Source organism: Athene cunicularia, assembly GCF_003259725.1.
Source record: "Athene cunicularia isolate RWA chromosome 5 unlocalized genomic scaffold, athCun1 chr5_part1, whole genome shotgun sequence".
Taxonomy (NCBI): Eukaryota; Metazoa; Chordata; class Aves; order Strigiformes; family Strigidae; genus Athene; species Athene cunicularia.
Window position 1 is genome coordinate 15,827,564 of NW_020799101.1, and position 13,857 is coordinate 15,841,420.

Below are 13,857 nucleotides of genomic sequence, written 5' to 3' on the forward strand. Positions count from 1 at the left end.
GAAGCTGTGGCTGCCCCCTCCCTGGCAGTGTTCCAGGCCAGGCTGGACGGGGCTTTGAGCAACCGGGTCTAGTGGAAGGTATCCCTGCCCATGGGCAGGCGGGTTGGAACGAGATAATCTTTAAGGTCCCTTCCAACTCAAACCATTCTATGATTCACAGGACCATACCTATGAAACCATTTATCCACTTCTTCACTCCCTCTATGACTTCTCTGAACTTAACAATGGTGAATTTAAACCTTCTCTAACCTCCCAGAAGATGGAAGTTGTTGTAGTGGATGAAGCCAGAACACAACACCCGGAAATATACTGTGCATGTTACCATCAGAGTTTGAACCAGCTCTGCTCACTGTGATTTAGGGATCTTTAAACACCTGACAATATTCTGCACAGACTGTTGCATGAGTATTCTTGCATCTGCATCCTAAAGCTACTTTTTCTCAACAGAAAAGCTGCACAGTTAGTGTGCAGTTTAACTGCGAGACAGGAAATGCCTGCACTCGCTGCCTGCACCCAGTTTGCCATGCCACCCACATCAAGCCAATTACTTTAATTAAAGTACTGTCTGGTCCTTCTTCACAACTCAGCCTGTAATGATGAAAATATGTATGAGAATGATCTGGACAAGAGAGGCAGAACTCGTTGTTTTCCAACGCTCCTGCTATTACTATCAGTTTCACATGAAAGTAGGGCAATTTCTTTGGGAAAAGCAACATAAAAGTGTCACTCGGTTTCATTAGCAGAGTGGTGGTTCTTTGCTGTTCCTGCTCTAATGCTCTTCATGGGTGGTGAATTTAGTCCAGTGCTTTGGTAGAGAGATGCAAACATTGCTAACTGAACTAAGACTAATATTCTAGGAAATTTAAACAAAGTACTGCACTGGCAAATTCATTAAGCAGTAATGGGTGAGTACTATAGTGTCAAACTGGTTGTAATCATGGTGGAAATGTTTTGCATTTCACACAAAAACAGTGCTTGCAAGATCTGGCCTAACTAAGCCTACAGAAACACTAAAGAAAAGTCCATGAGTAATTGATACAATTACAAAGTCAACAGAGTATCAGGAAATGGTTGGGGACAGTACATTACATTAAGCAACATTTACATGGATCCTATTATACATGTTTTTACACCACATCTTATCCTGCTTAATTCTGCACTGGAAACTTCTCTGCAGCCTTCCAACCTCACTCAACAGTTTGCTTTCTGCTCAGTGAGAATAAGGAGGAGTATAAGAACAGGAGAAGTACACAATTTATGCAGCTCCCCTGCTTTTTATTATCCTCTGCCTATGAAGGAACAAATAGCTATCTTAGGACAGTGAAAATCATCATTTTTCTACCATTCTTAAGACTACAGCTATTTTATTACATAGAATTTGCTTTCTCTCCTGCTGATCTTCCAGAACTGTGCTTCTCAAACTTTTTTCCCAGCACAGATCTTGTCTGTCCTCAACCATCTTCACAAAATTCTTCTTCCAAACAGGGAAATAACTACACACACAGAAGCTCAGTTCCTCAAGTGAGTTGTCATTGTTTTTCTCATCCTCAAATTAACTTAGTTTTTTTTCTCTCCCCTGCTAGCTGTTTGCACCCTTCCCAACTTTAAATGCCAGTTCATAGAGAGGGAAAAAAAATATATTCAGTGACTACTGAGTGGTTATAAATACTGATTTGGGGTATGCTGCTTTGATTCAAGTAACTGTCCACCAGCCCTGCAGGACAATGTTTTTGAAGAGAAAAGATAATCCTAACCTCTCTGTACATTCGGCAGCTCTTAGTCCAGCCTCAAGCTCAGTGGCAGGCAAGCATCAAAAACAGTCTTTGTTCCTGCAGAGAAGTCTTTCTGGAATTAGGGTAGTAGCTGCATGAGACAGAAAACCTATACAGTACATGCAGAGAGAGGAAGAATTTGTCTGCTGCTCTCAAAGTGCAGACATTTTATGTCTTTGTGTTTATTTTTTAAGGGGGAAGAGGGAGATTTCCAAGAGAGGTTTTTTTTTTTTCCCTCAAGATTTTATAATCTCTGAAACAAGGAAGGCTACAGTTTATTTTGAAAAAATACAGCTCTTGAAAAGGAACTGCTCATGGGAACAATGAAGTGAAAATGTTGTCCCTCAACAGAACAAATCTAAATGATCATCAGAGTTGTTACCTAAAGCAAGCTATATGAAAATCACTTCCAGGAGCCTCATCAGAACAGAGAGACATATTAATACTGAAATATAAGCACTTGTTTATCTGTCATTTACTACCTTTTTTGTGCTGCTTCTACCCCAGGCCATACCTGACTCTTGCACTCTCTCATGAGCACAGAAGTGTCCAATATTTGAATGCTATTTTCCTCATAGACATCATTTGCTGTTAATTGGCCTTCATAATTTCCCCACATTCTTTTGATACACCCATAAACTTACGAAAGTACATGACCACTGTGGTAAGTCTGGATTACAGTGAAATGAGCTGAAAAGCATGGAATTTGGCCTTTGTTTCCTGGAATGGACACACCTACAAACCACTGCAATCCTGTACCTCTGGACAGAAATGGGAGCTTTTGCTGCTGCTCTGTTTAACATGTCCTCCTCTGGAGTGCAGAGGGTGTGCAGACCAGCCACGCCTTGCAATAGCTGTGCCTCCGCCTGCAAACAGCAGATAGGTTTAGCATCAATTCATAGACTATCAGATCCAGTAATTGATACTGGAAGGCAAGTGTTAGATAGGATGGATCTGCCTGTCTTGGCTTTAAGACTCATGATGTTGAACACAGCCCAGCAGTGTATGCACGTGCTGAAGACTCACACATGATGAATTTGTTCTTCATCAAAACTGAGCCAATGCTGGCCATTTAGTCCATCTGGAAAACTAAGATGTCCAGCAAACATTACAGAACAATTTCATACAACATTATAGCACAGTAAAAAACGCACAAAAAAGCTGACAAAATGCAGAAGAGCTGCTAGAAAAATCTAACCAGTAGAAAATAAGCACTTTCTATATAAATCTCACTTTCTCCTTGTATTTACTATACCCATGTTGGTCTCTCTTTTATTACATTTCTATACAAAACTGGTATTGGCTCTTTTCTCACTTAGAGCTCTCACCTTCATAAAATTTTCAATTACATCCAAACTTTCTGATTCAAGATTCAAGATGATTGACTTGCATTTAATTTCCACAATTGTGGCAGCACTTAATCAACAAAGTCCCTACGTAAATGTATTTATATAGATATACATGTATATACACACAAATACATACATACACATAACAAATACTGTCGCAGTTATCGTCTCTTCCAGTGTTTGGAGTGACAGTCATCCTAGAAAGTGAAGGCATACACCACTCCCACAACCACAATATTTCCAATTGTTGCTATTATTGCAATCCATAGCAATATGGCATCATTTGAAGAACGGGATGTCTCCTCTGGTGGATTCTGCGTGGAAGAAGCTGCATGGACGTTGGCTGATGAGTTAAACAAGGAGTACTCTGTACTAAAGTCCTCATTGGGTGAGTCCATAAAGGCTCCTCCCATAACAGGAAGCTGTGAAGAAAGGTATGGCAAAATTAGATTGAAGGCAAATACCTGTATTTGCTTGTCTCAAAGTCATTACAAAAGACTAAGGTGGAGACATTTTTGGAAGATAACGGTCATATGGTTCTTGATACTGAAATGAATAATTCTCTCTTGTTTGCCTCTGTATAAAGAATTATTGTTCAGTGTTCCTCTCTGGCTTGCCACTGCAGAGAGAGAGATTGTTCAGCAAATTCTTTAACTAGAGATAAGGTGTGAAGTTGAAACCTCAAGTAGGAGGTCCATGGCTCATGCCTTTCGCATGTGCTTCTTACGTTGTACCAATGAAATATGAATCACACCGTGTGGACAGTAGCTTAGAACCAATCACAGTTTGTTTCACTTCATGTGATCGCTCCCTAACAGTATATAAGATGCTCTGCATTTAATAAAATTGGATCAAACTTGCAAACCATATTGGTGTTATTCTTGATACTCCGGCTTTATCCTTCGACAGGCTAACCACTAGCAAACCCACAAAACTGCTCAGATTTCAGGTACATGGTGCTAACCTGTTAGGAATACCACAGGCACACACTTTACAGTATCACTTCCATTTCTGTTAGAATCAATATTATTGAGAAATACCTACGTTTATTACATGGAATATACATAAGATCTAACAAGCAGACTCCAAGTCAATCTAAGTACTTATATGCATTTAGAAAGAAGAGATACAGCTATCCACAAAGCACTCACGTACCATCAGATAATCACTCAGTAACAGTCCCAGAGGACTACAGTAGGTAGGTAGACTAAACCCATGGCTTTACTGGAAACCAGCCTAGAGCTCTATGTCCAAATCTCTGCCAGCCTGACCAGAAAGGAGAAATTCCATCATTGTGTTATGACTGGTCTGATATTGAGCAATGAGTAGAACTTAGACATCAGTGCATGCTGCCTACACTCTGCCTTCAGATCTGGCAGAACTCCAGTGCTTCAAGAAAAGCTGAAAAAAGTCCAGGAATGTTCTCCTTAAAGAAACACCTGTACTGCAACACTAACCAACTTTTCCTTCCCCACAATGCTTTCCAGGCTGCTGCTGTCACCTTCCAACTTTTAGACACAATTACAATCTCCTCTTTTTACATGCTACTTGTAAGTGCTCTTGGTATTATTATTCTTCACCTTTCTCAACAGGGATTTCTTCTACAGCTGAAACCCTCTGGTTCTGTAATACGATAAAAGTTCTTCCTGCTGTTATACTAGTAGTAGTACTGTTATAATGTCAACAGTACTGTTGAAGTCACCATGGCCTATGAATAAGAGTAACCATCCTTCTTTTCATTCAGCCACATCACAGAAGGCTGCTATACCATCAGCCCTAAATTACCCCGTGCAGTACTCAGTGGGCTAAAAAATCAATCTCTTTTAACACCCTCTCCTTCAACTCCCACATCCCATTTTGACTCTCCCAGTAACATCTCCCTTCGGTATCAAACTACACCTGCCTGACTGTGTGCAGCTGTGCTATGGAGGCTGCTAAACAGGACAGAATTTGAGGATAAGCCACCCCTCCCTGCCACAGTGGTGGCTGTAATCTAAAAATTAGAGCAAAGAATTTGAGAAACTTGAGAATAAAGAAATTTTTTTAGCTTGCAGTCCATAACATTTTACAGAGCTATAAAAGACAGATGCTCTTTCAAAGCTGACTGCTGAACAAATTTCATCTGTACTAGAAAATATCGTGTCACATTCAACGCAAAACGAAGAATGATGAAAGACCACAACAAGTATATCATACTACCTAATACACATTAAATAAAATTATCTTTGCGATTAAATATGAGTAGACAAAATCAGTTTGCAAGAAACCAAACAGGAAATTGCAAAAGTCAAGTTTGATACATTGTCCCTGCATCAAACAGTTTTGCTGCCAGTTTCAACACAGGGTGCCTTAAAGAGAGCAAAAGCTTCCATTTCACAAGCAGCCCAGCTTGATGTTTTGAATCCAGTTCCACACCAGCCTTTTTTATGTCTTGGGATTTGATAAGGAAAACATTGCTTGGTTAAATCAGGATTTCTTTTTATGTAGAGTGCCACAAAAGGCAATTCTGAGTTCAAACTAAGTGTACTTATGTAGGGATGCTGCCATTTAACAGCTATGGAGACACCAATTAAAGATCTTTGCAGCAAATGACAGGCATACATTTACCATACTGACAGCAAAATGTTTAATCTGAGGTGATTGCCTCCTTAGCAAACCATTTTAAGGGTATCAGCATTTAGGATCACTGATTCTGCAAATCTTTCAGCTGGAACAATCATCCAAAATAAAGGTACATATATATGCATGTGCCCAAGACAGTGGGAGGTTATGAGCCCTGTTCTAGTGAGTGATACCTGGGTTTTGGGCCAAACATTCTGTGCCCTCAGTAAGTTATTTGACATGACAAGCTGCCACCCCATTAATCCACCTGGTGCTGTCACAGAGGCAGGGAGTATTCATTGTAGCAGCACAGCTACACACCACACTGCAGATGATGTCAGATCTGAATCTCCTTGTAACTGTCTAAAGCTTAAACAAGCTGTTTGCACCATCTGAGGGGAACACGTGGTAAAACAGCTCATCTGAACCTCTGAAAGGCCTGCAGTGACCTGATACAAAGCACTGACATTCAGCACCTGGCACAGGCTCTTTCTGTAAAACTGACTTCCAGTTTTTCTCTTTGTAGGTCAGTAGCACTTCACCACAGATCTGGAAATAAATCCTACTGCAATTTTTCTGTTTGCAGAAATCATCTCTTACTAAATGTGTATTCCCCTGCTTCTCACTGCTAAAATGGCTTCACATAAGAGCCCAGGAATGGCCATATGTTATCAGACAGAAAGTCCATCTCCCTTGTGTGTTAGCTCCAGCAGTGGCCATAAATAGATGCTTAAGATAGAGTAAGAGCACAAGAGGACAAGCATGTCAGATACTACCTCTTAACAACTCACAGCCTCCAACTGTTTTCAGCAAGCCAGATGCTATTGCTATGGGTTTAATAATGCCCAAAGAATTTTGCTACCATGAACTTGTCCAGTCTCCCCCTGAGCTCATCTAAAGCTGAGCATCCTTCTCATTTCGGCCTCTTAACTGCCACTTAACAGTCAGGGTTGCCCAGTGATTAGGGCCACATAAATCGTCCCTGGGAGATATGCCTGTCTCTCCACTGGAGAGAGGGAAGTATAGATGATTAATATCAACTCGCAATCTATCTTTTTCGTAGATTAACTTCAGTGAGATAAGTCTCATCCTCAGTCTTGATGTCTTTGTTCTCCCAAAAGGTACAGTATCTTCCCTTCCCTCTGCAGTCTTATTTATTATTATACATTAAAGGCTGTGAGACATCCAGACCCAACATTAATGGGACTTGTGAAGTGCCTGTGATAAACAGTAGGCTGAGGATAGAAAGCCTGCAGTGCATTCTGTGCTTGCTCTATTTGTCTGTGACTCTACAAAGCAAATATATGCCAATTTACATCAGCCAAAAACTTCACCCATGTCACTGCCATTATAGTGACCTACAGTCTGTTTTAGCCTCAGAGGGTTTTTAGAGTTCAGGCGAAGCTGTGCAGATCCTGTGCCACCCTCCCCAGGAGCACTGGGCAAAGAGGCCAGAGCAAAGGGTTAACTGGGAAATGCAACAGCGAGGGACATGGCAGGAGCAGATGGCGGGGGGGAATGCTGTAGAACTGTTTGGAAATTAAAGTCTTTTCCTAGTGACTATCTCGATATTGTTAAGTAGCACTAAATAGTACGTCACTTGCTAAATGGCTTCTGGGACTGGCAAAGAAAGAATTCAAATCATTAAATATCAACAGGAAGAAAAGCAAACAGCAAGATGTCAAGTGGTAATGAGAACACCCACTGCGCTGAATACCTCCTACTGACATCCAAGAGGATGCTTTAGGGTCACGAGAAGGAGAACAAGGCTCTTGAACTCTTGTTAAGTGATACACTTTTCTGTTAGCAGAAAAATCCTATTCTATAACCAAAATGATTCACATGACAGAAAAACGTCAGGTACCAGTCACTGATACTCTAAAGATTAACGCTTTCTTAAGCAGCATCATATAAAATCCATGATTTAGCAGTAACGTTGCTCCAATTCTTTGAGAATCAGGTGTCTGTCATTTTTTCAAAGTCAGCTAGAGAAATGTAATACTTAGTTCCTGCTACCTTATTGGGAACCCAGGCTTGGCATATAGTTTTAAAAGCATAGTTGAATCTTCTAGTAGCCATTTTCCAGAAATTAGGAAACCTCAGCAGTGGCTTCAACAGCTGTGCTGTATCTTAGCCCTGGCCTCACTACACACTGCTCTGGGACTGGGATGCTGAGAGGGTGAAATGTCACCCCAGCTCAGATGTTGGTTTGTAAAATCCCTCTCGTTACTTCAGAATATCTAATTTTTCACTGTTTCTTTTTGATTAAATTGTAGATTGCATATTTTTGCATGATCACATATTCTGAACACATAAAGTGAAACTATTATTTCCTCTGCCCTGGCAGCATGTGATCACTGCAGTGAATATTTGTGCCTGAAAACCTTCTAGCTGCAATCACAAACTAAGACAGTTGCCGAAGATGGCAGCAATATGCAGGTTAGCAAAAGTATCTTAACCACATTTTCATTCTTAAACTCTTTTTATATAAACATTTTGCACTAAAAAGATACCCCACATGACCAATATTCTCCCCACACACTAATTACAGAATCGCAGAATCATCTAGGTTGGAAAAGATGTTGAAACTCATCTAATCCAACCCTTAACCTCACACTGACAGTTCCCAAATACACCATATCCCTCAGCGCTATGTCAACCCGACTCTTAAACACCTCCAGGGATGGGGACTCCACCACCTCCCTGGGCAGCCCATTCCAACGCCCAACAACCCCTTCTGGAAAGAAATGTTTCCTAATATCCAGTCTAAACCTTCCCTGGCACAACTTGAGGCCATTCCCTCTTGTCCTATTGCTTGCTACTTGGTTAAAGAGACTCATCCCCAGCTCCCTGCACCCTCCTTTCAGGGAGCTGTAGAGGGCGATGAGGTCTCCCCTCAGCCTCCTCTTCTCCAGACTAAACCCCCCCCAGTTCCTCAGCCGTTCCCCAGCAGACCTGTGCTCCACACCCTGCACCAGCTCCGTTGCCTTTCTCTGGACACGCTTGAGTCATTCAATGTCCTTTTTATAGGGAGGGGCCCAAAACTGAACACAGGAATCGAGGTGCGGCCTCACCAGTGCTGAGTACAGAGGTCAGATCCCTTCCCTGTCCCTGCTGGCCACGCTATTGCTGACACAGGCCAGGATGCCATTGGCCTTCTTGGCCCCCTGGGCACACTGCTGGCTCCTGTTCAGCCAGCTGTCAATCAACCCCCCCAGGTCCCTCTCTGACTGGCAGCTCTCCAGCCACTCCTCCCCAAGCCTGTAGCGCTGCTGGGGGTTGTTGTGGCCCAAGGGCAGCTCCCGGCATTTGGCCTTATTGAAACTCCTCCAGTTGGGCTCAGCCCATGGCTCCAGCCTGTCCAGGTCTCTCTGCAGAGCCTCCCTACCCTCGAGCAGATCAACACTCCCACCCAACTGGGTGTCATCTGCAAACTGACTGAGGGTGCACTCGATCCCCTCATCCAGATCATCAATAAAGATGTTAAACAGGAGTGGCCCCAAACGGAGCCCTGGGGGACACCACTCATGACCGGCCAACAGGATTTAACTCCATTCACAACTCTTTGGGCCCAGCCATTCAACGAGTTTTTTACCCAGCAAAGCGTGTGCCCATCCAAGCCATGAGCAGCCAGTTCTGCCAGGAGAATGCTGTGGGAAACGGTGTAAACGGCCTTGCTAAAGTCAAGGTAGACAAAATCCACAGCCTTTCCCTCATCGAATAAGCAGGTTGCCCTGTTGTAGAAGGAGATCAGGTTTGTCAAGCAGGACCTGCCTTTCATAAACCCATGGTGACTGGGCCTGAGCATCTGGTTGTTCCCACATGTGTTGTATGATGGTACTCAGGATGAACTGCTCCATCAGCTTCCCGGGCACCGACGTCAACTGACAGGCCTGTAATTTCCCAGACCATCTTTCTGACCCTTCTTATATATGGACATCACATTGGCCAATTTCCAATCTGTTGGGACCTCCCTGGTCATCCAGGACTGCTGGTGAATGATGGAAAGCATCTTGTCGAGCACCCCAGCCAGCTCCTTCAGCACCCTCGGGTGTATCCCGTCCGGTCCCACAGACTTGTGTGTGTCTGTGTGATGCAGTAGGTCACTGGATATCTCCTCCTGGAATGTGGGGAGGGGTGTGTGTGTGTGTGTGTGTGTGTGCGATTCTCACAGTCTCTGTCTTCTGGCTGAGGAGGCTGGATTCCCTCAGTACAACTAGTTGGGCTTTAGACCTCCTGATTTCCGCCCCGCATAGCCTCACAGTGTCTTTGTAATCATTGTGAGTGGAATTCTCTTGTGTCTCACAGGATCATGCATATATATATATAGTCTCCTCATATAAAGCATGCACTATTATGTAAATGAAGATGTCTTGGCTACTATTTAATTACTAGTAATATCTAGAGAACCAAGGTCTTCTGTCCACCATTTGCCAGAATATCACCCTATTACTTACAATGTGAAGGCTGGGTACATAGTGACAATCAGGACACTTATTCCATGTTCGCTGCAAGTGGATTAGTTTAAATGCATTAAACCCCAACACAGGCAAAATTAAAGGGCACCTAAGGCAATCCTCTTTGATTTAATTAAATAGGTCTAATTCTGAAGAGGGAGGATACATGCAAATGTTTTATGCAGTTAACTTCAAATTCTCATTTTAATTAATTCGGATCCCTGCTTCACCCTGAAATCACAGTCTCAGGTTGACAAGCTTAGGAGAAACAGCTGCTTATTTTCAAAATATAATTGTCAAAATGCTCACCCTACCAGTGGCAATGGAAAATTTTCACTCTAATTTGGAAGCATCAGGATTTCACCTGTTATTTTTAATCTTGTTAAAACTTCTCTATTCTATGAATTCTATCAATCCGCTTTTCTTCCAATTCATTATATTCCTAGGACTTATGTATTACTTTCTCCACTGTTTTCCTGATTTATGCTAGGCTAGATATAATGTCTTTGTCCTTTTAGATGAGATCACTGTTCAAAATTATTCCTTATCAGCAGTATCTCAGATGCCTGAGGTTGTTTCAGCCTTGCTGTTGAATGATGCGAAGAGTTGCCTTGGTCAACAGGTGTCTAGATATTCAGGAAGGAGCATCCAAAGATGTTCCAAGGTGTTGCAGCAGACACTTCAATTCTGAATTTGTTCTTGGCTGTAGAAACCAGTTTCCCTTAACTCAGGTATTCCCATGGGAAACTGAGCTCAACTAGATCTTTGTCCCTAGGCGCAGCTACCCCTCAAGTGCCTTATATAAGCACATGCCTTGTGCAGGCTGGAGCACCTCTCTGTGGAAAGTTATTCTGCTGAAATCAGTGTAAATAACTGTCATGAATGTAAGTGTTTTCACCCTGATTTTTTCACTCTCATATTTCTGCACTGGTAGCATCCAAGATACCCTAATGATAAACATGCTGTGATTCCATTTCCCACAATTTACATCTGCCTAGTGCCTCCTTGTAATAGCTTTTATTATTTCAAAGAATCCTGTGCTTTTAAACTATTATTCTCAACCAACTGCTGTTGGATTTCATCTTCCGAGTACAGAAGACTGACAACAAACAAAAGCCTTTTTATTGCTGTCAAGTCTCAAATGGAAACAGAGAAGTTTCTCATCCTATCCCTGGTCCCAAGAATTCCTCCTCACTTTCTAGCCAATGTCAGCAATGTTCCATCAAGGAAAAGAAAAAGCTTTGTCAGTGTTCAACAGAAATGCAAACAACTTGTATGAAGAAGCTGCAATCTAAGTCACATATAATTTAAATTGTGAATCTGTATACTCTAAATTGGAGGGGGTGGTGAATATCATAGAAGCGTGCAGGGCAATCAAGCAGACATGCTTTAAACTATCTGGATATGCCAGGAACAAGCATTCAAGCAGCAGCACTAGGTGACCTTCCACATAACTGATACAGCTGAGGCTAGCATCCTATTTTGACATCATGTTGGGGAAGTAGAAGGTGCCTGGGTTTCATTTACACACAGTTATAACTTCTGTGCTTCCAGGAGCACATGCACGTGGAAGAAAAAACACAAATAAAGGGAACCGGAAAGGTGAGTATTTATCAATATGGACAAACTCAGTAGAAGGCTATAAAACTAACCATCAGTGTTATTACGAGTTATTCAAATCTGTTTACTATTTCCTAAACTGGCAAAACAGAGGATCTTTTCACACCATGTGTACTCATACTGGAAAACTCAGAGAACAGGAATTCCTTTAGAGGTAAGAGTAACCTGCAGAGCTGTATCAGTTTAATATTGAACATAACTCTGGAAGGGCTTCAAACACCAAGCTTCTGAGTTTAAACTCTTTATTAATATGTGAGAAGAAAGAGTTGCTGATTATCCCTATTGGAGGGTTTCTTGCACAACCTTCTGATATTTGTGACATTGATAACTTCAAAGCCAAACTAATGGATTTAACTGGACTTACATGGTCTCCTGCTCAGATCCAGGCTGGCAACTCCCTTCTGGTGTCAAGTTCCTCTATTACAAAAAAAACCCAACCAAACTCAAACCAAAAAAAGACACACACACACATACAAAAAAACAAACCCACCCCACCCCAAAAAAAACCAAAAAACAAAAAAACCCCAAAAACAAACCAAACCAAAAGAACAATCAGAGGGAAGAGAAAGGAACACTGCCTGAGGCATAATGTTTTAAGGTCCCAAGGGATAGCATTGCTCTAAACACACAAGGTGCTATCACTGGCTGGAAGAAAGCACACAGCTCCATGGTATCAGTGAAAGTTTTGGTTCTTCTTAAGCAGAGAGTTAGTGGCTATCCACGTGCCAGAGGATAAAGAGGAAAAGAAGAGTAACACGAGCTGGTTGTAATGGCACTTCATATCTGCAAGAGGAAAATGCATTCCCACCATAAATGAAAAAGTCAAATGATGAGGTGTAAGTGGAAAACCATAGAGCAGAGCTTCTTCCACCATGATCTTTGCAGCCATGTTAATCTCTGACAAAATGTCAATGTCACATTATCAATTTACTGTTGTGGCCAAGGTATCTTGGTAGCAGAGAAAGGGGCTGACCATATTCTTTTGATTTTCCTTCTGCTCCCTCTCCCTTAGCCTAAAAAGATGCTTAGGCTATTCCCAGGGGGAAAGGATGGGAACTGGCAGCCATTCACAGTAATGGAAGCAATGACACAATTTCAAAACTAGAACTAGTTTCAGATGAAAATTGTTTAAATCACTAGACTTTAGGCATGGGCAAAAGCAGTGATTTTGCAAATCCTTCAGTACTCAGTAATCCGGATGCCTCTCACAAACACTAGAAGAATTTCAACGGGCAGGTGTTAGGGGCTAGACCTGAAAGGATGTGACATTCTGGACATCATCTTATTCCTCTAGAAAAAAAATAATTACATACAAATTCCTCTGTATTGCATATGCTATGCTGACCACTGTACAAACCAAAACCCAGTAGCAATCCAAAAATCTTGCATGCTATCTCCAATCCCTGCTACACAGCCCATGAAAAATTAATTGGATGAGGTTTAACTAAACCACACTAACAGCCATAATACAGCTTAGCTCTATTTCATCAGAGAAATTACTTACTATTCCATGCAGACTCAAAAGCTTTCAATCTATATATCTGATGTATTTTACACAATGATGGATGTACTACAAAGACAAGTTGGGATAAATCTGCCTATTGAGGGAAGTAATCACTACCATTGCAGCTCTGCTGTACTTAATGGATACGATATAAATGACTCATTTTCAGCACCTTTGAGATAGCCACCTGGAATCTAGATTCAAATACGATAACACAAGAATTAGGTCAGTGCCCCCATCATAAATCAAACCCACTGGGAAAAACTTATTCTATGATGATTTCCAAAGATAAATTCTCCCATGAAAAATACTTGCAGGCAACCAGCAGAAAGCCTCAGAAGGGAAATTAAAACAATTTAATAGTCTCAACACTTTCCATATTTTCTTTAAGTTTATATATGCTATTAGATTCCCTGAAAGAACTGAGAGAGAAAACTGGTAGTAATGTATGCAATTTTATTTTGGCTATACATCATTTTCAGCCAACGTTTCTTTTCCTATTTTTATTTTCTTTCCCTTTCATTCTCATTGCATTAAATTTTCACAAACAAAAT

General features: G+C 41.6%; 1 protein-coding gene across 1 annotated transcript; it reads right to left on the minus strand.

Annotated features, from left to right (window-relative positions):
• Positions 1-222: 222 nt before the first annotated feature.
• C5H14orf132 (chromosome 5 C14orf132 homolog) lies at positions 223-3,568 on the minus strand. Its single transcript, XM_026850062.1, has one exon. The coding sequence runs from the start codon at positions 3,532-3,534 to the stop codon at positions 3,319-3,321; it is 216 nt and encodes a 71-aa protein (XP_026705863.1). The 5' UTR covers positions 3,535-3,568; the 3' UTR covers positions 223-3,318.
• Between the last annotated feature and the right edge of the window lie 10,289 nt (positions 3,569-13,857).